This window comes from Typopeltis vanoorti, chromosome 13, assembly GCF_054136105.1.
Source record: "Typopeltis vanoorti isolate ZY-2024b chromosome 13, IOZ_Tvanoo_1.0, whole genome shotgun sequence".
In the NCBI taxonomy this organism is placed as follows: domain Eukaryota; kingdom Metazoa; phylum Arthropoda; class Arachnida; order Uropygi; family Thelyphonidae; genus Typopeltis; species Typopeltis vanoorti.
The window spans coordinates 46,618,432-46,644,700 of NC_143561.1; the positions used below are offsets into that span (position 1 = coordinate 46,618,432).

The window sequence follows — 26,269 nt, forward strand, 5'->3', positions numbered from 1 at the left end:
CCTCTCTCACAGAGGTAGGATTGGATCTACTTCTCCAGCGGTGATTCATTCCATATTGGGAAAGTGTATATATCAGGATTTTTGTGTTGATGGGGGTGAGAATCAGTGCAGTGTTATCTGCATAATAAAATACGTAACCCTTTATAAGTAATGTATAGATGTCATTTATGCTATTCGTATAAATATTAGTCACGTAGGAGACAACGTGGCTCCTTACTACTGCGCACGTTTCTATTGGTGTGTGGAGTTTCCTGCGTAACTCGTGGGCATTCTTTTTTTTTTTTTTTTTTCAGAGATAGCAGTTGAGCTATCTATTTCATCGTCTACTTCTATTCCTTTTGGTTTTATGATTAGAAATGTCATCTGCTTTATCTCATGTCGTAGTTAAATCCATTGGAAGGAGCATCGCACGCTTGTCTTATCAAGAGAGTTACTTATTTTATCAGAAAATTCCTGGAATAAATCATAATACTTTAAAATTTTCTTTTCAGAAAACCGTAGTATTTCGGAGGGTAACATGGTAGTTAAAAGGTTTCATTATTTTTTTCCAATGTAGGAAGAATGGAGATCGGAAAATAATGGCTCGATGGAGATCGGAAAATAATGGCTCGTGTCCTTATTGTTTTAACTCTTGTCAATTGGAGTAAACATAACTTGTTTTAATTGGAGAGGAATATTTCCTATTTTGCATATTCGATTGATTAACTTTTTAAAATCACATTTTAGAAGTCAACTTCCTGCGTGTAGGAAGCTATTTTACTCAGATGAAAGATATCACAGTTGCTTTGGCATTAATTTCGTAATAATATTAACAAAGGCTTTCTTGAAGTTTTACGTAGGTTTGAAATATACAGCTTTTCTTACAATATATTCCATGATTTATGGGCCAGCCTAAAGTAGTAATTCTTGGAAATTTTCCTTTCTTCTGTTTTTATAGCTTTTTAAAAACATGAGTTATCTGTTCACTTCTCTCCAAGCAGTGTATGTTGTTATTTATTCTGACTAGGCTTTTGTTTGCGCCAAGAGGAATTTTGTATGTAGAAGCTTTGATAAATAACAAATCATACTTATGAAGCAGCCTCTGACTTCTGTGATGGTAATATATTCATTAAATTTAGATAACATTCATATTTTTGTATTTGGTTATTACGTAATAAGTATTGCACATCATTTTACGAATTCGGTTGTAAGTTTTACTTTTTTTCTCCGTAGTTATAATTTCGCATACAGCATACATATTATTGAATAACATAAAAGGAATTATTTATTTAGAACTATCAGTTAGCAGTTTCGCAATTTAAGTGTAAATTTAAACAAACAGACTGATGGTTACTTCATATGAAATCAACGCAAAGTACCTAAATTCTTGGATTGAGTGAAGTCGTTTTAATAATTATATAATAAACCTCACTCCCAAGAATGAATCTTTATTTGAAAACAGAAACTTTGTAAATCTTGCAAAGATTCGAACATTAAATTCATTTAAACATTTTTTATGTTATATGTGTATTTATAATAATATTTATTTTATTTTATTTATGTATTTAAAATTTACATTTCTTCCTTAAAACACACCCCACGATAATTTCTATAATGCAAACACAACTGCTAATCAGTAATCCTGTCAGCCATACATAGAATAAAGGAACCACATTATGAAAGCGCAACTGAAAATCAATTTCTTGGTCTGTGCTATGACACTGTTCATTTGTGATTAGCAAACGCCTTTGAATCCGAACAGGAATTCCGGCTTCAAATAATCGAGTGATTCTAAAAGGAAAATAATAGAAGAAAATTATCCGGATTATTCATAAAAAATCAAATAACTTCTCCAGAAAAGAGGTAAGACAAAAGCATATGTTATCTAGAAATCCAAAAATGTTGTCTGTACAATGGACGGTAATTTAATTTGCATAATACTAATACAACTGTATAGTGTATATCTTTTAAAAATGCAGCTTATTATTATGACTAATGTTTGCTCTCGTAAATGGATGTTGATGTAAATTAATATGCACTGAGATAAAGTGATATTAATTTTCAACGTTTCAGATATTTTATTAAATATCTGAAACGTTTAAAGAGTTAATAAAATATTTTGTAGCTGCAACTGGGAATTTTGAAAATCAAAATATGTATTTGCATAGAAAAATAAAATTTTAAAAAATGATTTATTATTATAAAAAAAAACTCTAATTGATTCAAGTTATAGCATGAAAAATTTGACAATAACACGCTTAAAACTGAAAATTTATCGTTTAAATAATACAAGTAGAAAAAGCAAAACAAATATTTTTTTTTTCAGCTACAGAAACTGTAGAAATAGACAGTTCAGGTTATTTTAAAATTTTCGCACTTAATTGATGTTCATATTTTTCCGAAACATTTTAATGCATTTTATGGAATTGAGTACTTCTCAAGAACTTGGGCAAGTAAAAATAAAACCCACTGAGAACTCTCGCGTATATTCTATTTTCGTCCCATATCTGGGATTTTTTAGCACTTTCCAGATATGGTATTTCAGCACATTTACTAGAAAATTAAAATTTTCTGAGCTGTTTTAACAGGTAATGGGAACTGTAAATGCACAACCTCCGCAAAAGTCAGCATTAGGATACCTAGTACATTACTGAGTCTTCGCCAGATACGTTGAGCGGGGGACCGAAGTAGAAGAAATGTCCCTCCGTTTCAACGTTCTCGCACGCGTCACAGAACGAATCTTGCGGTCTGGGTCTGTATCGTGACTTTACTCACTTCATCGGAAGATGTCCATAAGCCTCCAGGCCAAGACCCAGTGAAATGGTTGTCCCCAACTATTTTTGATATTGTTGAATAATACCTCCACATTTGTTCGCACATGCGAAGTGTGATATCCAGAAAGCTGAAAAAATTCCCAGTATAATTTTTGTGATTTTAATCGAAGAACATTTATATCATCTGTCGTAAACTTTTTTATGCAATTACATAGTGGATAATACCACTCGGGCACAACCTCTGCGCGAGGACAAGCATGATCCGTGGTCCCGAAATAAGGAAGAAAATGCCCTAGAAAGTACTATTAAAGTTCGCAATGCGTGGTTCGAACATAAGGCCTTCTGCATGGTTTTAAATGTATTTCACATGTAATAATTTTAAATGTATTTTCACATAGTGTAGGTACTTTAGACTGTGAAGCGAAAATCCCCCTTAGCTAGTTTTGAGTTTTAGGTATTCTTTCCTAGTTTCATACTTCCTATTATTCCGAGAAAAAATCTATTAGTGGTTATAAAGTTGGTTTTCTTGAACTTTAGTTATGTCGGTAATGAGATTCAAGAAAAATTTACTCTAACTCGATCAAGTAGCCTAAACTATTCTCATACGACAATTTTATTATTATATCATGATATAAAACTTAAAAAGTTTTATATCATGCATGTCGTAAGAGGCGACTAAAAATGGACGCAGAGTTTCACTCTCTAGGTTTCTTCCGGAATTTTGCTTCCGGTGAGGGGGGGGGGCTTAGATTTCGGCGGGTTTGCCCTGAGAGAGCAATTTGAGTCTCCTGGGAGGGTGTTTTCGGTGTGGGGTCTTGTCGGTGGACGCCTTTCACTGGAATATGAGCGGCTCTGCTAGGTGGTAAGGTGAGCCTGTCATTGAGTGTGCCAACTCGGAGTGTGATGATCTTTCGGCCACTAGGGATTGGTCTATTGATCGTTCTAATTTTTAAACAGGGCTTTACTTAAAAATCGCCCCTCTGTAGCCCATGCATGTCGTACGAGGCGACTAAAATGGATACCAGGGAGGGTAATGGATGGCAATGCTTGTAGCCAATGAAGTTTTGACTGAGGCTGTTACCCTCCTGGCCATGATTAGAGCTTATAGTCATATATTACGTCATCCATACATTTTCTTCAAGAATGCTTTTCATATTCTGGGAATATGAAAAGCATTCTTGCTTCACCCATCTATACATTTTTTTTTTCGACATTTAATTAAAAAAAAATAATAATCTTCAAATATATTTTGGAATTATAAATATAATGTAAGTTACATTGTTATTTCTGAAAGAAATAAAATAATTTCCAAATACAATATTAATTTATTATTCTCGTTTGCATAGGTACAAGATAATGTAAAGAGAAATAAAGAAAACAACTGAATTTCACCGTCTTTTAAATTGATTTTCTCAATTACCTCAAGTTAATCTGCTCCTTTATTTTCGGTGATAGTCCTCTTCTGAAAATAGACACTGACATAAATTCCAAAGCAGGAACTCGTCCAATGTGGTAATTACAGGTTCCATTTAGCCGTTTTTTGAAGAATGCAATTGTAGGTAAAGCGACATCTGCATCGCGTATAATTACGTGGGTACCTTTCTCTACTTTTTCTAAATCGCCGAGTCCAAAGGCACCTAAGAAATCGTTCTGCATTCTTTTCCAGAGTCCTTTCATTAGATGGGTTTCTGCAAACTAAATTTTAAAATAGTTTAAAATGTTTTAATACAATATTGAAAAATGTTTTAAATAAAATATTTAAAATGGTCAAATGATTAATAAAATATTTAAAACGTTTAAAGAGTTAATAAAATATTTTATAGCTGCAATGGAGAATTTAAAAAAAACGAACTCAACATTTTTTGAAAAGCAGTTCGTAGTTTACTGTGATGTTCTTTTGAGATATCGATAAGCTTAATATATTATGTTTCTTTTTTATTTACAAGTACAGTCATCCCTCGAATTATGTCGGGGTTCCGTTCCATCCGCAAGGACGTAAGTCGATAGGTTAAATCATCAGAGTTATAGGGGTTAGGGACTTAACAGTAATAAGTACTGTATACTGTCATTTTAATTTTTAAATCTTATAAAACTGCACTGTGCGTTACTTGTTTCTCTTTTCCACTATAAAACAGGAGAATAATCATCCTGCACAATCACATCTTCATTACCTTCCTTATGTGAAGGACGGCTGCAGCTCTTCTGGTGTAACCTTTTGTTTTTTTTTTATATAAATGCCCAATGTGCTTTGCTTATTCCTCTTCTTTTCATTATAAATTTGTTTATAGTAAGCAAACATAATGTATTTTCCTTTCTACTAATAAGTAGAGTTCAACTTTGGGGTACATGCCTTCAGCCATTTCGAGAACATCGCTAACTGCAGAGAATATTTCTGCACTGTGATTTTTTTAACTACTTCTTGTTTCTTTTTTCCCTGCCTTTTCTCGTTCTACCTCTTCTGCATCATATTATTTCTCTAGTTCGACTCTTGGTCAACTCTTCAGGGGGGGACATTCTATGAGATGAACTATGTCGTAATTAATTACTTCGAAATTCGGATTGTTTGCTACTAATTACACTAATAGTTCACTCAATTTACAATGGTCCTCATTTTTTTTTTCAAAACTTCGAAAATCTTGCACTTACCGTTTTAATGCCTTTTTCCATGTGCCACTCATATAGTGAGAGGTCACTTCGTCCCAAGCCACATCAATATTTTTAATAGCATGATAAATATTCCGTGATTTTCAGAATTGCATGAGAGTCTAATCATTTACTTCAGTGGCAGAAATTGGTTGTGAAAAAGTTATCGGTAGATAATAAGCCTTGAACACTGAAGGACCCCCCCCGCCCCCGATCCATCGGTTGAATCAACGAAGTAGTGTTCGGAAAGAGAAACACGACCTTGATCTTTGGGTTAAGATCGCCGATGTAAAGTAGATGACCTGAAGCATTATCGGGAATTAATAAATTTTACATTCTACATTTTCTTTCACACAAGAGCTTTCCATTTCATTCACGTAACAGTTTATTAAGGCATCCTCAAACAATCTTTGAGCCATCCACGACTTCTTATTGCTCCGATAATGAACTGGAAGAGTACGCCTTCCTAATGTGTTTGAAGGATCGACAATACTCACTGTGGCATATCACAAATTAGTATCAGTTTATCAGCCGCATTAGCCCCCCCCCCCCCAATAACAGAACTGTAATATGGTCTTTAATAGCTTTGAAACTAGGCAGAGATTTTAGCTTTTCGTGGATGAATGTCCGCTCGGATATTTCTTTCCAAAACAAGGAGTCTTATCCATATTAAATATTTGCTGTGGCAAATGATTTTCCCGGTGATCATTTTATCCAATTTCTCGACAAACTCCTTGACAGGTTTCTTATCGGCTCTTCTACCTGTAGCGCAAAGCTCTGCTTGAATCTCATGAACCAACCAGAAGAAGTGTTTAATTCGTAGTCGTAATCGGGCCCTGCTTTCTCTTTTAACATATTGAAGAGACCTACTGCCTTAGTAGTAGAAGGCAGTAGGTCTACTAATGCCTTAGTGTTTATGGTCATAGTGCTAATGGGTACGTGCTTTTGGTTCAGGTCCTCTATCCACGATGAATTAGGTTTCCCATATCACCGATAGCACCTTGTCGTTGCTTCGTCACTATCGTCGATTTAATGGAAACAGATCCTTTCATAGCCTCTACGATTTTATCCTTATTTTTCAAAATGGTCGTCAGTGTAGAATCAGACCATCCGAAGTTATGTGCGATTACATTGATGCGCTCACCAGCTTCATGTTGCTTTGTGACTTGCACTTCGTTTCAAGATCAATTGCTCGCCTTTTTTTCCGTGGTTCTTCACTTGGTTTTTTGATTGGGCGTGTAGGGGGTCATTTTGCACAAAATATTGCGAAATATTTAACGATAAACACATAACCTATGTCTCAAACACAAAATCAACAGAGGAACTGTTGAAAACATGTAGGCAAATTAGGTTCTTATACCCTCGTGTGTTCTTTCTTGTGTTTATATGAGTTGCTTTATTATCATTTTTGTTTTAGGTGTTTATTAGCACTTTCCAGACTCCTCTCGTATGCATTAAAGGAACAGCGATCATTAAACGTTTTGAGAATCACTCGGCTGCTCCTGAATTCAGTTTTCGTACGTAAACTATTAACACATCCCACAGATCCTCACTTGCGTTGATATTTGATTATCATACTTGAAAAAATCATCTTCAGAACATCTTGAAAGCAGCTATCTTCAGTGAAAACTTCTACAGTGCATGTTCTGACAAGAGGTTAAATGCAGTCTCTGCTTGTCAGCCTTTTCACAACATGACGTCATTGTACACAATTCCCACAGTGCAATGTGAGTCACGATACATCCATTGCATCAACTACATAGCTATTTTCACACACACTATATAACAGCCGTTTACTGAAAAGTACCGACATTTTCTCGTCTTGACCAGTTTCTTTTCAGAGTCCGATACATTCCAGTACGATCTCTCAGTCTTTAGTAGTAATTACAGACTCTGTCTGTCTCCCTTTTTTGTTTTTCTCTCTCTTTCTGTTTTCCCCATTTCTTCTCATTCTCTTTCTATTTTTATCACTCTATTTACTCTTTCTTTTCTCTCTATCTATATTTTCTCCTTCTCTTTCTTTGTCTCCCTCTCTATATTTTCTATTTTTTTCACTCTCTCTGTTTTCTTTACTGTTTGTTTTCTGTCTGTTTTATCTCTCTCCCTCTTTTTCTAACTCACTGGGTTTAGAAATCGGACCAACATTCACGGAAGTTATGTCTTCTCCCCATTTCATCTATCTAAACATTTTAAACTTTTAAGTGCAACAGTTTAGATTATTGTTCATGGAAATAACATTTTGGAAATCAGTTGTATTACATATTGTGATCTAATATCATTTTTGAATAACGGATTCGCACGTCTAAGAGAAAACTAAATAGAATATTATTTAGGTTATTCTGTTATTCATAAATTATATTATGTCTAACGCGCATGTCTCTGTTAAACAACAGAGACATGCGCGTTTGAATCATTTCAAAGTGAAATACAGTCATACCCCGACTTACGCGAATCTGGAGTTACGCAGTTTCTTATATGTACGTATTCCCGTCCCGCTTCACTCCTCACCACTAGTCGTATCTTTCAGGCGCCTGCCGCATTTGCCAGTGTCGCACATGCTGTGAACAAGCACTGACGTGTTTCGCGCGGTCTCCATTCATACACGATTTTTAGTCTACAAACCTTGCGATTGTTTAATGTTATGTTCTTGATAAAAATTTTATGACATAAAAAATAATAATGTCATCCAAAAGAAGCAAGTCTGATTCTCCTACAGCTAGCAAGAAAAGAAAAACATCGACTTTGGAAACAAAACTCAACATTATTAAGGATTTTGAAGGCGGAATGAAAATTTGTGAGCTAGCAAAAAAGTTCAATCTACAGGAATCCACAGGAACAATCATAAAAGAAAGGTTTACAGATTTTGGAGGACATAGATTCTAACGAGGAACGAATTGTAGCTACAAGGCAAAGAATAAAAAATCATTAGCTTGCTATGAAGAAATTTTGCGTGACAAGAAAAAGACATTATGCCGTCATACGAATCTATTAGATTTTATGAAACCATCGATCGAAACAACTTTCTTTTTTTATGTACGAAAAACTACAATTATGATTATATTTCTTAAAAAATATAGGTGTTTTTGTAAACCTTTGGTCACAATTGTATGTTTGTATATATAAATTACATGCAAAATTATACCCCGAGTTACGCGAATTCGACTTACGCGCTTTTTGTTGGTCCCACCTACCGCGTAACTTCGGGGTTTTACTGTAGTTCTTTCGTTTGTCTTGTCTTTCATGGTAATTTAATCTACAACATTAGCCCCTCTTCCTTACTGTGGTGTGATATTCATGTTATAAACAGTTGTAGCAATAATTAACACGCAAGTTTTGACATTTTCAGCAAGAAGCTTATTTTTATGCCATTGTGAATGGGGGAGGAGTACACACCTGAAAGAAGTTTTCATACGAACTGGCTTTTATTACAAGTGGAATCATTCCTGGCTTGTTGTAGACATCTTGAAGACTTTCCACCTCAGGAATAATCTTTCTATTCGACAATCGAGACGTAAGCAATCCTCTGAACACGGTCATCATTGTAAGAACAGCACAGAGCAACCATATAACATTAACTATCCTGTAACTTGTTCTGTACTTAGTCTTTCTACTCAACTCTGCATTCCCTATTTAGAGGGGATACGTAAAAAAAGTTAAATGCAAACAGAAAATTACGAATATAAATCAAAAAATCATTTAACAACATATTCGAAATGATATTCTGTAGTATTATGAACAGAACATAAAAGAAAAAAAAAAAGAACCGTCGATGTACAACTGATTCTAACTACTACTAATTTATTACAAAGAGTGTATATGACAGACGTCAAACACCTTTAAAGTAATTAATAAAACAAATGATTTGTTAGATATGAAATAAAACCAGACAAATTGTTGCAATGAATATTCTTCAATGAACTTCCGATTTCAGAAGTACATTAAACTTGAATGAGTTCTCCATTGCTATTCGCCGAACCCACCAGCTTTTGAATACAAAGCGGAATTTATTATTGACAAATATCTCACTCTGTAACTATTTTTGTAGTTACCGTTAAGTAAAACATCAGTAATAATCTCTTATAAAAGCAATAACATACTTCATCTTTACAGTCCATTGTGCAGAATGAACGCATTTTTAAAATTATTCTAAAATTCTTGAAATATCTGAAATCCTTATATAATGTTTACAGAATAATAAAACAAAGTATTTGTTTCATTACAATAATTACATAACAAAGATACAGTCAAGTATTTGGGCCTCCATATCGATAGCAATTTGAAGTGGAACTCCCACACCACTTTCTTAACAAATAAGTTCAGGTTCATAATTAACAGAATGTATTATGTGAAAATAATTTGTATAAATTCAGCATTCTTAAGATGCTTATACTATTTCTGGGTAAATCCCTCACTGCAATATGGTATCACCTGTAGGGTGGAGATTATTACAACAATCTGCTTCCTTTAATACGAATACAAAAGAGAATAATTAGAGCAATAACCACTACTGACATCGCGCATTCAACCAATGATCTTCATGTCGTTCATAATATTCTACCACTACAGAAACTATATCACTATGGTTACCTGTTATTAGTAAAACGAAACACTGAAAATTTCTTGGCATATAATGTAGACTATCGATTACGCTGCGGTCGGAACATGCTGGTAGTACCGAAGGCAAACAAAGAAATTTTTCATAAATCCTTCTAATACCTAGCTACAATAAACTTCCAAATGATATCAAATCTATAACCTCAGCCTTTGCATTTAGAAAAAGAGTGAGAGACTAATGCACTTAGGAGACTAATATATTAACATATACATGAAATCAAACCGTGTAAGGTGAGCCCTCATACTTGTGACTGTTTCGAACTAATTATTTCTGCAGTAACCAGTATGGCTACGGCCCTTGTTTACACATAAATTCATAAACTAACTTACTTTATCACTAAAACCAGTAACTTATTATAAACTAAGAAAACTATCCGAAATTTATTCTACTCTATTTGCATATGAGAAAACTTTTTATTAACTATAACAAAATAAATATCCAAAAATAAGTGTAAGTACCACCAGATAATGATAGTATTACTTGAATTGTATTGTAAAATATTGTACATTGAATTGTATCACTTGAATTGTGTAATATAAATATCTTGTTTTTTAGTTTATAAAATAAATAAGTATTCGGTGTTTTTATCACTTGCTTTCCAAACATTATTGCCAATATTTCGTTTTTTGTTCTCCTTCTTAATGTATTATTAAAACACCAATTGTAGGAATGAAAAATTATTGTATAAAATAATATTTGTCTAGATAACTTAAGTAAAGATGAAGATCGTGAATAGAATTAAAGTCCTTTTTAGGACTTCCAGGGTAACAAATGGCAATGCTGTAGCCAATGAAGTTTTAACTGAGGTTCGGCTATTGCCGTTACCCGGCCATGACTAGAGCTTTTTTGCTCAATAACACTCTATCCATACAGATATTATTCATTCAGATGACGGGATAAAGAGTCAAGGACTCAGTCCATCGCCCAGTTCTTTTAAGAACTTAAGTAAAAAGAAAACATCCCAGTCCTTTTTAGGACTTGAAGGATAGCGGATGGCAATGCTGTAGCCAATGAAGTTTTAACTGAGGCTCGGCTATTGCCATTACCCAGCCATCACTAGAGCTTTCTAGCTCAATAACACCCCATCCACACAGATTTTCTTCATTCAGATGACGGGATAAAGAGTCAAGGACTCAGTACACCGCCCAGTTCTTTTAAGAACTTAAGAGTAAAGGAAACTTGTCGTTCTTTACAATATTCATTAGCAAGGTTTATTCAGTGGTAAAAAAAGTTCGGTAAAAAAGATGACCATTTAGGTAAAAACACAATAGGAGATAGATATATATTTCAGTCTCACTGCATCAGAAAACAACGACGAAAGAAATTTTGACAAAATAAACTGACTGTGCCTATCAAACCATTCTACCTTCTTTACATAATTCAGTCTCTCTTTCTCGACATATGCTCCAAGGATTGCATCTGCCTGAGAAGCACTGAAATGTAGTTTCGTAATAATAAAAAACATCGTTATTAATCGTTAGTAAACTTAAAGAGCAATGTTACGATGCCTTCCTTTTTTAAAAAAAAGTCGTTTTTGTTTTCTGTTCGATTCATGAAGATTAATCCTTAAACATTATCAGGAAAGGTGTATTTCGTGAAATAGCAAAAAGCAAATAAATTTAAGCATTATGCGATTCATTTATTAATAAATTGTAAGTTAATATTTTATAACAATTTTAATTTAGATAATATTTAATGGTTAGCGCATTTGATTTTTATGTGTCGAAAATATGCTTAACGTCTAGCCAAATTTTTATTTTATTATTATAATTTTTTCAGTTTTTCAAGCAATGTCACTCTCTCTCTTATTTTCTTACATTATTTCTACAGTTCTTGATTCAGTATTTCAGGCTTTTATGCTCGAATCATAAAAGTAGTTCTGGACCGCTTGGTATTATTCAGATAAGAAATGAAATGAAGAGCACACTATTCAAATAGCAATGCTTACATCAGGGTTTGACGTCATGTGCCAGATGTCACATGAATCGATTGCGATGAAATACGTATGTAATATAAACAGGTTTCCTGCAAAGATAATTCGTTAATATTTAAAATCGTCTGTTTTTCTTAATGTATTATATGTTGATTTATTTAAAGTGGAGTATATCGACAGAATTAATGATTCAAGAGTTCTAACAGAATAACAAAATACCTTGAGACAGCAGAAGGGCTACGTAATTTGAGCCATTTGACATCCATTTAAGGTAAAACATTTTACCAGTAAGCCTCTTATCTTGAAGTTTTTCTATGAGCATGCTTAATGCAACCACAGTCATCAGTGAAAGAAGCAATAAAAGCCACACCTGAAATATATATTTTTTAAATCAGTCGAAACAACATTATATTATTATTATTATTATTATTATTATTATTATTATTATTAGACACCTCCAAGGACTCATCGAAGGAGGAGACCTGCTCTCCAACTCCATTTCCGCCATTCAATCACCGGCTAAGCGCAACTACGCCATCTACCGCCGACCACCACTAATATTTCCACAGACAATCAGAAACATCCATGCCCACTGCGGGATTCGAACCCAGGCTGGAGTGTGGATACGTTATCTTCTCTGTCAACCAGGCCGGCAGGCACAAATATTGGTAGTTTCTACATTTTCAATAATAGACAGCTGCGCTTCTCCTAGAGACATTGGAATTGTAGATCTACAGTTCACAATGTCTCTAGGAGGAGGTTGATGAATTGTAGATCTACAGGTCGCTCGCTAACTAAAACAAAAGAATTATATTTATTAATTTCGTTGTTCTAAAAATATCGCTTCAAATGTCTTAAACTCGTCCCTTTTAGTATGTAAAAAATTGTTTCCTTGCTTTTTTTGTTTCACAGAAATCCAATATGATGAATGTCGCTGAGAAATCTTAATTTCAATTATAATTTACAAACAAACAGAAGATAAGTTAAATTTCGTGTTTTTAAATATTCACTTTTTTCACTTTATTTAATTTAATTTCCCGTTCCTATGCAATAAATTTACTGGAAATAATTTGAACGTTAATATAAATACATTTTATCAAATATATAAAATATCACATATAAAATATATTTGAGACGAACATGACAAATGTTCGTATTATTTAAAAATTGGTAATTTATCATAATAATAAAAACTCTACGATTATTTATTACTTATTTTTTAAATACATCAATTATTAAAACTATGATTAGATTTTTTAAAGATATTAAAAATTAAAACTTAAACAATTAATAGAACTATTTTATTTTCTAAATAGAAAATAAAATAAATTGTGCGTAAAATAGTAAAAATAAAAGAGATCCCTGTACGGAGGCCGGGATAAGAATGGCCCCACTGTAACCCATGCATGTCGTACGAGGCGACTAAAATGGATACCCAGGGAGGGTAATGGATGGCAGAGCTGTATCCAATGAAGTTTTAACTGAGGCTCGGCTATTGCTTATACCCTACTGCCATGATCATAGCTTTAATAGCTCAATAACACCTTATCCTTACACTGTCCTCTACAGATAACGAGGAAGATGAAAAACATTATTTCTTCGCCTATCTAGCAAAGAAAAAAAAGTAAGAGAAGATCAAATAAATCTCATATGGTGGTTACAAGTTTTTTTTTCTCCCGCTAACTCGGGTTTTTAATTCTCCATACAGGCAAATCTGCAATGAGACACATGCAATTTACAGAAAAAACAGTACTGTTGTTGTTGGTGTGGATGGATGGTAGATGACGTTGATGGTAGTAGCGTCGTTGTGCTGTAATTGCAGAAAAGTAGTAGTAGAGACGGAGGAGGTGTGTAGCGAAGCAGAGTGGACCGCACTCCCTCGATGAGTCATTGGGCTTCGTGGAGGTGTCACGTAATATTAATAATAATTATATTTATGTTAACATAGGAGATGTTGGGCTGATCAAAATGAATTCTGTCCTGTCCCAATTTTTTTCCCTTTTTTTTGAAAAACTTCTAATACTAAAAGTATGCATGATGTAGGATATTTTGAATATCTTTTGTTACAGCACAAAATGGCTGTGTTTTTAACCGAAATGCCTGTGCGTGTATCACTTCAAAATTAGTGCGAGGATATATTACAACACCCCTTCAGAGGATCAGCGCTATCTTCAGCCATGAGATCTGAGTGGTCATGGGCAAGTATATGTACAGATAGAGTGGAATCAATATGTGAAACCTTCGACAATTCACGGAAAATGCCTCAAAAACGATCATTTAGACATTAGTACAACGCACAAAATCACGTGCTTCTGAGCGTCCAGGTTTTCTTTAAGCGAAGCTGAAGTAATATCTAGTCTACTCGGCTTTTGTAGGTTTCTTATACATATTTTGATGGTATTGCTCCTAGATGAATGGAACTGTTACTTTTCTTTTGTTCCGAATTCGTTGAGTTTGGATCAAATCTTTAGATCTCTATACTTGGTCAGTTTTTCACTCACTTTTTTCCTTCTGCATTTTTTCCACTTCGACTAAAGTGATGTCCAGACGTCTATCTATGTGACATTTAAAGTATTATAATATGCTTACTTCTTTCTTTTCAATAACTTTTTCAGTTGTCTGTTCCAAAGGGTTTTGCAAGTAAGGAAACGATACTTTCTACATAAGTTCCCGTGAATAAATCCTAATTCAGCTGAGCAATCCTTCTACAGCAACTAATCAATTTGTGTATTGTTCCTTCCTTCTTTATCTCTGCAAATTCGGGATTTGCTATCGTTACAGATCTTCTTTTCAATCTTCGCCTTCCTACAACTTTGCTTCGTTTTCTTTCTCGGCTTAACTTTTCTGCTTACCTTGACATAATCATTCAACACTACGTAGACGGCCATTGTCAAATTAGCAACAATCTTTAAAATGTTGGTTATAAATTTAAAGGCGGATTTTTCATAAGGACAGTTGAATGTTACTTGCTTTAAGCATACCAAATTGTAAAACGAAATTGTAGCATTGTAATCAAAATAAAAAAAATAAATAAATAAACACGTACATAGTGTTTATGTAAATAAAATTTTTTATTAAATTGACTTGTTAGATTTATATAAAACACGTGCATTATATTCAGCATGAGCTCTCACAGGGTCAATTTCCAAAAGAGTGGAAAGGGGTAAAATTATTCCAATTCATAAGGGAGGTAATAAAGAGTAAGGCTTTGAATTATAGACCAATCTGTGTGTCTGGATAAGTCGTCAAGTTATTAAAGAAGTTAGTTAGGACTGTGATTCAGAATTGCGTTGACAACAGAAAAATACTCTTTGGCGGCCAGCATGGATTTACTACAGGAAGATAAACTCAGTGTATAATAGTGGACCTCCCACGATGAGTCTTTGACTCCATGGAGGTTTTATTTTTTTATTATTATTATTATTTTTAATTAATTTATTTTTTTCTCAGATAAATAACATACATTATATGAAGACAATTATGCATATCGTACTTAAATTTTTTTATAATAATAATAATAGCAATAACTGTTTACAACATATATCATTATAATATTCATAATGATGATTACTACAGATGTTTCTTTGCAATTTTACCCTCTATATATACAATATCAATGGATATAATCACTATATTGCATACTTTTGTTATTACAGTTATTACATACGTTACATACATTTGATTACATATGATACATTATTTACATTTGTTTACATATGATACTTACTTTACATATATTTGTTTACATATAATACATACATTAAATACTTTGGTTTACATGTGATATGTACATTACATGCACTTGGTTACATATGATACATCTTGGATGAGAACTAATTTCTCTGCTTTCATCCTCGAAGCTTATATGTAAGCTTATCTGAGGATGACACCAGTTGGTTATTATTTATTGTTTTTTTTTCCTGTGTTGGGAAGCTACGAAATCTATGATTGAGAAATTCGCGCGCGCGCGCGCACATGCTCGCACGCACCACACACACACACACACACACACACACACACACACACACACACACACACACACACACACACACACACACACACACACACACACACACACACACACACACACACACACACACACACACACACACACACACGAATAACTTGGAATATATTACAGCGTCGCTGAACTGGAAGCCTGAACGAATATATTGTGTTTCATTAAGTTTGTATGGTATTTTGGGTGCGTGTTTCTTCTTCATAGTATGTCCTTAGAGCTCTTTTCAGGCTATTGTAGTTTGTAAGGTTTCTGTATTCAAAAGGTAATTTGTTTATCATGTCTGGGATGTAGAAGTTTCGCGTGGGCCTTTCCGTAGGATTATTGTATTTATATGTGATATAATTAGTAGTCTGAGGTCTTGTTATAAGGTATGTATTTCTAACTGTGCTGTAGTTGGCATCGAAATAATGTTTCAGCAAAGCTGCATAGTGATATAAATGTTTTGCTGTCAGTATTTTGTGTTCTGACATTGCATCAAAGCATTAATAATAATAATAATATTTTTGTAAATATAATTTTTTATTAAATTGATTTATTAAATTATTATTAAATAAACACGTGCATTATGTTTATGCAAATATCAATTTTTATTAATGAAATTGTTGAAATCGTACTTACCTTAACAGAAAATATCTCCAAAACTGAATGCAAATCTGACATTTGTTGCACAGTTCTGCCTACAATAACCCATCTCTTATCAATTAATGGGTTACTGAATTCCACTCCTAGATGGCGCCCATATGAAGGATAAAATGGCCCTACACCGATATCTCCTCTCTTGAAAGAATGGATGATCTTTATTATTATTATTTTTAAAAGCTACCGTATATGCATACAATATTTGAGCTAATTGCTTTTTTTTTAAATAATAATAAAGATACTCTATATGCAGATAACATGAAAAGTAAGAGGAATGTACAGTTTCCCAAACTGCACTCTAACAACAAATTACATTGATTAATTTTAAGATGATTTCTCACTGCAAGTGGCCCGGAAAAAATTAAATTGATATTCAAAATTAAGTGGATATTGAATACCATTATTTCTTAGCCGAATAAGAAACTTAAAGATAGGAAATCTAATCTAAGAGTTTCATGCCGAATATAGAAAACTGTAAGTTCAGCGAGACCGAGCGTAAGCCAACACCTAGTAGTGCAATGCTGGGAAACTCGTAGTAAAGGTGGAGTAAGGTCCAATCTCTGTGTTTAGTATTTACCCATAATGCAAAACACAGCTCCTAGGAGATGTATTATTGCTCTACATTATGAGAGAAGGTCACTACCCAGACCGGTTTCGACCTTTTTTGAGGTCTCTTCAGTGAGTAGGTAGACATAGAAATAACCTAGGTAGACCCTCATAATGAGAGAAGAACTCTACATTATGAGAGAAGGTCACTACCCAGACCGGTTTCGACCTTTTCTCGAGGTCTCTTCAGTGAATAGGTAGACCTAGAGTGAGGGTCTACTGTCACTCTAGGTCTACCTAGGTTATTTCTATGTCTACCTACCCACTGACGAGACCTCAAAAAAAGGTCGAAACCGGTCTGGGTAGTGACCTTCTCTCATAATATAGAGCAATAATACATCTCCTAGGAGCTGTGTTTTGCATTATGGGTAAATACTAAACACAGTGATTGGAGCTTACTCCACCTTTACTACGAGTTTCCCAGCATTGCACTACCAGGTGTTGGCTTACGCTTGGTCTCGCCGAACTTTATATAGTTTTCTATATTCGGCATGAAACTCTTAGATTAGATTTCCTATCTTTGAGTTTCTTATTCGGCTAAGAAATAATGTGAGATTCAATGTCCACTTGATTTTGAATATTTTATCTCGCCGAAGTGAAGCCTGTGGGTTCTTATTTCAGTAATCAAATTGATGATAAACATACTAGCGTTATGATTGCATTATTTTAACTTACATTGTGCACAAGACGCCCAATGGTTCCATAAAATGATCCGGTTGGAAGTTGGTCACCAAGAACTGGATCAAATCCGAATCTGTAACTGTGAAATAAAAAGAAAAGAACTTATACATGTTAATGCAGAAGTTTTATTTGCAGTATCAAAATGACTTTCATTTTTTTTTTCTAAATATTTTCCTGATTTTTTTTATTTTACTGTATAATACTCATAATGGTCGTGGTAAATTGAACGAACTAAATTTGGGAACTGTTATTCCATAATTACATGGAAATATTAAAGTTAGATAATCCTGAAAATGTGCTTATTTATTTATAGGACTTTAAACTTTTTACTATTCAGTTATAAAATAATTATTTAAGTTAATGGTTTTAATTAACTGTTTATATACTTCTAGTCAGTAAAGAATATTTATTTTGTTTTTCAAAACATAAATTCATACACTTATAAAATGTTTAGGGTTATGAAGGTTTCGGTTGAATCAATCGACCGTGAGATGCGGTGATTGATTTTATATGAGATGCCCATATATAGGGTAACGGATGGCAATGCTGAACCAATGAAGTTTAACTGAGGTTCGGCTGTTGCTGTTACCCCCTTGGGCGATGAGTTTTTGAGTTCGCTCTCTTAGGTTTTGCCTTAAGGGAGCACTTTGAGTCTCCGGGGAAGTAGTTCTCCGGCACGGCCCGCTGAGGGGCTTTGTCGGTGAATTGTTTTCTTTTTCTTCGGAATTTGAGCGGTTCTGCTCGGTGGTCGGGTCGGGGAGCCCGTCACTGAGTGGAACCAACGCTGAGATATGGACGGTCTTTCGCCCACTATGGAGTGGCCTAGAGATCCTTCTTATTTTTTGAGATTTCACCTTTATTTAAATAGTCGGTGATTGATTTTATATGAGATGCCCATGAAGGGTAACGGATGGCAATGCTGAACCAATGAAGTTTAACTGAGGTTCGGCTGTTGTTGTTATCCTGGGTAATGAGTTCGCTCTCTTAGGTTTTGCCCTAAGGGAGCATTTTGAGTCTCCGGGGAAAGTGTTCTCCGGCACGGCCCGCTGAGGGGTACTTGCCGGTGAATTATTTTCTTCGGAATGAGCGGTTCTACTCAGTGGTCGAGTTTCACTGAGTAGAACCAACGCGGAGATTTGGACGGTCTTTCGCCCACTATGGAGTGGCCTAGAGATCGTCCGATTTTTTGAGATTTCACCTTTATTTACATAGTCGGTGATTCCCTCCTGCCATGATCAGAGCTTTAATTGCTCAACCTTATCCTTACACTGTCCTTTACAGATAACGGGGAAGATGAAAAGCATTCTTGCTTCACCCCTTTAAGCCAGTCCTTATAAGGACTATAACGGCGCGCTTTTGTTATGAACTTACTTCCAATGTATCTTGGTAGATTATTTCGCCCGCTATAAATAATATTAGCACAATAAGTTGATCTTTACCATAGTATTATGGACGGTAAAATAAAACCGTGTTGTCAAGAAATTACATAATACAATTAACGTGTAGGTATATTTATTTACAAAAAACTATAATTTCGTAATAGATATTATAGCAATATTATATATTATACACAATAATTCGTACATTACTTCTCTGACTCTCTACATAAGAATAAATTATATTTGCCGTCAAAATATTTAAACTTGTGTGAGATCTCAAACTCATCGTATTCTTCTTTTAATAAACAAGCCTATCCACGACCAACATAACACTCACAGTGAGTTGAAATTTGACTGAAACCCATACATGCGAAGAATAGAATCCAATGAAACGTAATTTCTTTTCCAGAGATGTGTAGATCTTTACATATCCGAAGAAAATTTCGGTGGTCTTCGGAGGTGAAGCATTTGTTCGGAAATATCATTAACTATTGCATCTTGTTGAAATGTATCTTTTGTTGTTTCAGATTTAATTTCCAATATAAATCACACAACAGAGAAATGTAGAATAAAGAACTAAAGTCTCTCTTCTTATCACACAATATTAAAATTTAATACAATGGATAAATTTAACTTACGTAAAATTCATTGTGTGGGACAGTTTCGCTACCATATCCACAAAAATTCCCTGCACCTTTCTCTTTGCAGGAACGTAATACACAAAGTCTGAATCCTTCTAAAAAATAAATAAAATTCAAAACACATAAGGAAACGATTTAAGAGTATACTGTTTATTCATATTTATATATTTATTTGTACTTATTCAGCTATTGCAATTTGGATATATTGGTTGATCTACGATTGGCTTTCGCTTGAAATTTCCCGCTCAAATGAAATCTAATGGCGATAATAACATCTATTTATGCTCAATGTATATTTTCTGACGACAATCAACTGAATTTTTATCAGAATAACATTGCTTTCTCTTTCAGATTCCATTCGATCTAACAATGATGTCATGATCAAGCAACACTCTTTCACGTCGCCTAATGATCACGATTATAAATAGGAAGCATGGCTAGAATGTCTGAGAATCAATTTGAAAGAAACCAAAGTATCTGTGATCACTTACACAGAGGCATTTGAAAAAAAAAATCATTTTTTATTTTTACAAAAAATATGTAAAAAATATCAGTTTATTATGAGATTTATCTGACACCGTATACTGGTAATGATAGTTTCATGACGGCTAATTAGCGAGAGATCGATCATGGAAACTTTGTCAATAATTTAAAGTAGCAGAACTGTATTTGCTAGGGGAATAAAAACAGAAATTACAAATAAATTGAAATTTTAGAAAACTTTTTAAAAGTGAAATGATTTTAAATAAACTTCTAACTAATGAAAGATAGACATATTTTTATAATAAAATTTATTTCCATGAAAATAAAATTTGTTGTACTAAGGAAACACCAATACAATACAAGAAAAAAATAGCGATGATTAAAAAAAAAGTAAAACAGTATAAAGTTTGATACTTATTTTCAAAATAAATGATACCAACATCGTTATAATAATCGCCAATAAAATTAAATCAAAGTTTACTCACATAATACAGTATTCGAAGATAGAGCATCTTGGCTTTGAGTAGAAAACTGCAGTTAAAATACAATATAAAAATTAACTGATCACTTCATTCAAGTTATATAATAACCTTGCATTTATTGTTGTTTCCGCGTATTCCTTAGCAATAGTTTATGACTTGGTTAACGACGCTATCCAGTGCAGCTTATTTATCCATCATTCCTGTTACGGAAAAAAAAAGGACCTTCTCTTGTTTCTGCATATATGTACATTTAATACAATTATGAATCAGGTATGCAATGATTATTATACATATAAATATTTCAGTTAATATAAATAAATGACCACTGTAAATATATTATTATACAATTCCGAAAATGATTAATATAAATTATTTTTAATAAAGATAAGTGGAACATTATACATTACAAGAAACTGTATTCAAAATTTTTAATTATATTTTTTATATTATTATATTTTAAATATTGTTTTACCAAAAATAGTTGAACGGCTTTATATATTAACGCACTAATCTATATGAAAAATTTCACATTACAAATGAAATAAACCCTGTATTTTATTTTTCATGCGCTCGCAAAAGTAGTATGTCGCAAGGATTGTTTTAAAATACATTTGCTGTGCATATATAATTAAAATTGGAATAAATACCAAATATATTTGATTTTTTCTTCTCTTTAACACTGTAGGTATAAGTGTTCTGTCACTAGCTATTTTATAGTTTTATTTATTTATAGAGAAATTTGGAACTAATGCTATTTTAAATATTTGAGGGAATTGAACTCTTTTTTTTTTTCTTTTAAATTTTCTTTATAAAATAAATAATTTTACTTTTTTTTTTTTAAATTTTTGTCCAGAATATGATTTAAGAAATTTATTTACTTTTATTTTTATTTCTATTTTCATATTTATCCCACACATGAAAGTCAGCCAGCCAGCAAACAGATGCCGAATTAGGGTAGGCTACGAATAAAGTAATCTGTTGATATTCTTAAACTACTGGAGGTTGTAGTCCTTTAGAAATGCTTCGTGAGGGAGACTGTCTCACAGAACTGAGTTGGAAGGAATGAAACATGATCGAGAATAGCAGGCTCCAGTATGCAGTTTGACTGTGAAAGGGTGTTGAGTAGCTGTAACGAATTCCTGTAGTCTGGCAAAACCAGAAGGTACAATAGATGAAGGTACTCCTGAACAGTGGCCATAGAAATATCTGTAGAAGACACACAGTGAAGAAACTTATCTTTTAGAAAAGTGGCTGAACAGAGTCTGTAAGAGAAGTGTCATTTTCCAGTCCGACTGCCCTTTTCTGAACAGCATCAAGAATTTTTAGGGAGGTTTTAGATGCACCACTGCATAGAGGGTGGGTGAAATGACAGAGCCTCTCGGGGACATCAGCATTGACAGGAAGGTCTGAGGAGAGACTTCTTCACTCGATCCATTTACACAAGGACAGAGTCACTCCAAATGATGGTAATTTGTTAAGCTGTCCTCGATTTCCGACCCCCTATCTTGGACATCTTGACATCTCCAAGGTTTTGGAGGTGTCAAGAGCAACGCAGAGATTTCTCAAAACCTTTCCAGGAATGCGAGTGACATAGGAGAGGAGATTTATGGATCTACACTGGCGAAATCCATGCTGTTGGTCACTAATTAGCTAGCAATTCTCGAGGTACTGAAGAAATTGACTGTTGGTAACGTTCTATGTCACTTTAGACAAAACTGATGCGAATGCGATAGGTCGATAACTTGACCTATCCATGCTGAAGGGTAGATGGCAGCTGAGTACAGTTTAGTGAAGAGATGAGAGAGAGAGACGGGTGTTAGTTCAGGAGCACAACTTTCAAGCACAATAGGAGGAATTCTGTTAGGATACGCTGCCTTTATAGTGTCCATGTTGTTCAAGATTCAACTCATGTCTTTTTGGTGGAAGGTAAAAGGAGGTATGAGTTGCACAGTTCTCTTTTAATGCCGGTTTTACAAGTGTTTTGGGCAAGTGTAGGCTATGAATGAAGGTAACGCTTTGGTCTGAAACCACTTGTGAAAGGCTGCTTGATTTTCGTGGGCACATTTGCACACGTTTTTGGAAAACCACCAATGTTTAGATATCGGTTGGGGAACTTGAATAAAGTGAGGATTGAAAGTTTGTATTCAAATATATGTTATTTCTGTAACAAGATGAACAGAATATCTGGATCTAAAGAAGGAAAACAGTAGTCAAACTTGACATTGTTGTAATGCCAGAGCATGAGAGGTTGTGAATGACTTAAGCACGTTTCACCAGAAAAGAAATTTCGATAAGTTGTGGTCTGAATTGCCAAGAGTAGCAGTCAACGAACAGAGTACCTGGAAGGAGAACTAGTTAAGAAAACATCTAGAGCAGGTGTCGGCGGGCCGCATGCGGCCCAAACGTGCATTTTTGGCAGCCCATAAAAGGTTGACCATACTTACATGGCATGTGGCCCGTATGTTGAATTATTTAAATAATACATTTTATAATATGAATAATAAATTAAAAATAATTTTATATCTATACTTCTTGATATCGTCGGACAACTTGGTGTGAGACAACCTTGTGAGTCATCATGAGTGGGGGATAACAACTTCGACTTCATCCGACGACAACGGAGATTTTGGTGCGCATTAAGGAAGGCATTTTCGTTAGAAAATATCGAAAAATTTTATCGATGCTTGCCAAAAAAGTAGGGAGACACACATATTGTGATGCATAATCTATATTACTTTGTTTTTACGTGATAATCCTTTTTCATTGGGTTTCATTTTCATGCTTGTTTCACATCTCGTACTTTAAATATTTCTGCGTTTTTAAGACTGATATAATAAAAATTTATAACTCAGATACTTTTTTCACTTACTATTTTCACTTAATTAAACATTTGCGGCCCGATTATTAAAAATAAAAGTTGAATGTGGCCCGTGAGTATGGAAAGGTTGCCGACCGCTGATCGGTTGAAGTATTGAATCGGTACTGATCGGTAGAGTGTTGAATGAATGAAGAGGATTGTCACGAATTCGGGTAGGGAGATGAATGATATGTTTTGCCTGTAAGTCATGGTTTACATCAAAAAGTTCTTCCGCTCTTCCTGCTTCATCAGTGAAATTCAAAAGAAGGAGTCAATTAGAACTATGGACATTGAAATCACCAAGAAGCCTGACTTCAGTGTTTGGAACTTTTGACTGCATGAAATCGAGCTTTGAAAATAGCAAGTCAAATAGGGCAGAACGATTTTCAGAATTGGGAGAGCGATAGCGGCAGCAGATAAATGAAACAAACTCTGGCAAAGAAATTTTAAGCCACACGAAGTCAAAAGGGTGAGATTTTAGGTTAGGCATCCTCTGGCAAGCAATATCAAAACACACAAAAGCACAATTACTTCCCTTATTGAGGAGGGAGTCGTAGAGGGTGCAATGTGGACAGCTGAGATGAGCTGCAATTGATTTAGTGGATATTTGAGGTTCATCCAGAACAGAACACCAGGTTTGGATGGTGGAACATGATGTGCATCAATTAAGTAACTGTTGATGGCGCAAATGTTGCTAAAGTGAATGTGAAAGATTTTTTTTTGTGTGTGTGATTTTGAGTTTTTTTTTTATGAATTTTAGAGGGAGGTTTATTTATTTATTTTTTTTTGTTGAACTGGAGAGCCTATACCTAATTTGACTTAGTTTCATGTATAAAATAACAAAACGTGAAGAGAAAAAGAGAAAGAAAACATGCAATCGGATAAAATAGTTATTTAAATATATCCTACTTGATATATTTAGTTATTTTTCAACTAACTCATCAAGGCGAAGTATAAAAAGTTTAAACATAAAAAGAAAAAACAGTTTTATTGAAAATTACTGCAAAGAAAATAACTGAAGAATTTATACTGGCAAGATCTTAGTATCTTTATTAAAGAACATAATATATCCATGAATATTCTAAAGCTGGATTAACCCTTTCCTGATAGCTTATAAAAATATAATTCGGTATGGGAGATGTCTTGGTTGGCACTACTTAAAGGACATGAATCCCGCCCACGTAGGACAAAAGTAGCTAATTAGAGTGTATTAAGTTGGATTTGAGTAATATTTCAGCCGAGACATTGGAGAAATTATTAAATAAAATAAGTAACAGGTATGATTTATTATATAATTAATTTTTATCGAACGTCCAAAAATTATTGACGGTGAATATGAAATTTGAAAATCCTGGTTTATGTGATTTTGGTTGAAAATCCTGGTTTATGTGAAACTAGATGACACAGCTTTGGCTGTGCCATCTTGTTTCACAACAAACACACTGCAGCGTGACTAAGAATGGGCAATAAAAAATGAAAAAAAAAAAACGTAAGTGGAGGGGGGAAGAAGTTAAATCTGAAAGCAACGCATAAAAAATTTCAGTAGATTCTCCCAAATCAACGGCAAACCCTCAACACATTCGCGTTCGTGAGAAATATAATAGTTATCAGTCCCACTGAACCAATTCACTATGGCGACACAGTATCTTTTCTCACTTAATGCAATTCTTTCAGTGGTTTTGTTGAAGAATGCAGATTATACTCCTTGGTGTCCTTTAGAATGTATTACCTAATTTCCTTCAACCAAATCCCAGAATCTCCTATTTCTTATAAAAAACCGTTCGTATCTCCATTTCGAAAACAAGCAAAATTTCAGATAAACAGGCCAGTGAACAACAAATCTTTCATTGTGGGATTCTAAACGTTTATACAAGAAAAGATTTACGTTCATGAACCATTTTGGTACTGGATTATATGAAACTAATAGCAGATAATTTCAGACTTCAATTAGTGTCAAAGAAGTTATTCATGATTCCTACATACATAGCCTTCGTTAATATTTCTTTAATGTTACTGATGATTTAATAATTTCTACGACTTCTTGAAATAGTCTGTCGAAGCAATTAATAAGAGAAAGGATAATCACATGATTCGTTTGATTTTACTTACCATTTTACTATATCAGTTTGTCCATTGCTGAGAAACCTGTACTAAAATAGAACAGCATAGTTTTTGTGAAATTGCTAACTCGGGAATTTCCTACACATTGCCGTCGAAGCTCCAGATAACTATGTGTTACACCAAGACAACCGCTGCTTTATATCATTAGGAACTCGTTACCAGTTGTGAATTTTTATATGCTTATTATTCAACTGCATATTTTATGTACAACTGACATAGCAACGAAACCATCTTTTTATGTTATTGATTTCAAATATCAGTTTGTGGTTCGCTTAGGTTACGAGGAAGCACGCCATATTTCTATTATTCAAAACAAACGCACACAAATTATGACGTACACGAAAAAGAAAGAGGTTCCCATAGGAATGTCTAATGGCAACATAAATTGTATAGATCTGAAAGCGTTTTATATTGT

The 26,269-nt window shown here is 33.9% G+C and overlaps 1 protein-coding gene across 1 annotated transcript in view; it reads right to left on the reverse strand.

The window, feature by feature from the left end:
* Positions 1 to 25,934, reverse strand: part of LOC150100115 (glutamate receptor 2-like) — a 92,740-nt gene extending 66,806 nt beyond the window's left edge. Inside the window, exons 1-9 of the mRNA XM_090403215.1 lie at positions 25,843 to 25,934; positions 20,880 to 21,076; positions 19,909 to 20,006; positions 17,886 to 17,970; positions 16,584 to 16,742; positions 12,164 to 12,314; positions 8,790 to 9,022; positions 4,174 to 4,448; positions 1,556 to 1,770 (exon numbers count right to left, since the gene is read on the reverse strand). Of these exons, the coding sequence (XP_090259341.1) occupies positions 1,556 to 1,770; positions 4,174 to 4,448; positions 8,790 to 9,022; positions 12,164 to 12,314; positions 16,584 to 16,742; positions 17,886 to 17,970; positions 19,909 to 20,006; positions 20,880 to 20,906 (1,243 nt within the window). The 5' untranslated portion in view covers positions 20,907 to 21,076; positions 25,843 to 25,934. The remainder of the gene's footprint in view (positions 1 to 1,555; positions 1,771 to 4,173; positions 4,449 to 8,789; positions 9,023 to 12,163; positions 12,315 to 16,583; positions 16,743 to 17,885; positions 17,971 to 19,908; positions 20,007 to 20,879; positions 21,077 to 25,842) is intronic.
* Positions 25,935 to 26,269: the final 335 nt, after the last annotated feature.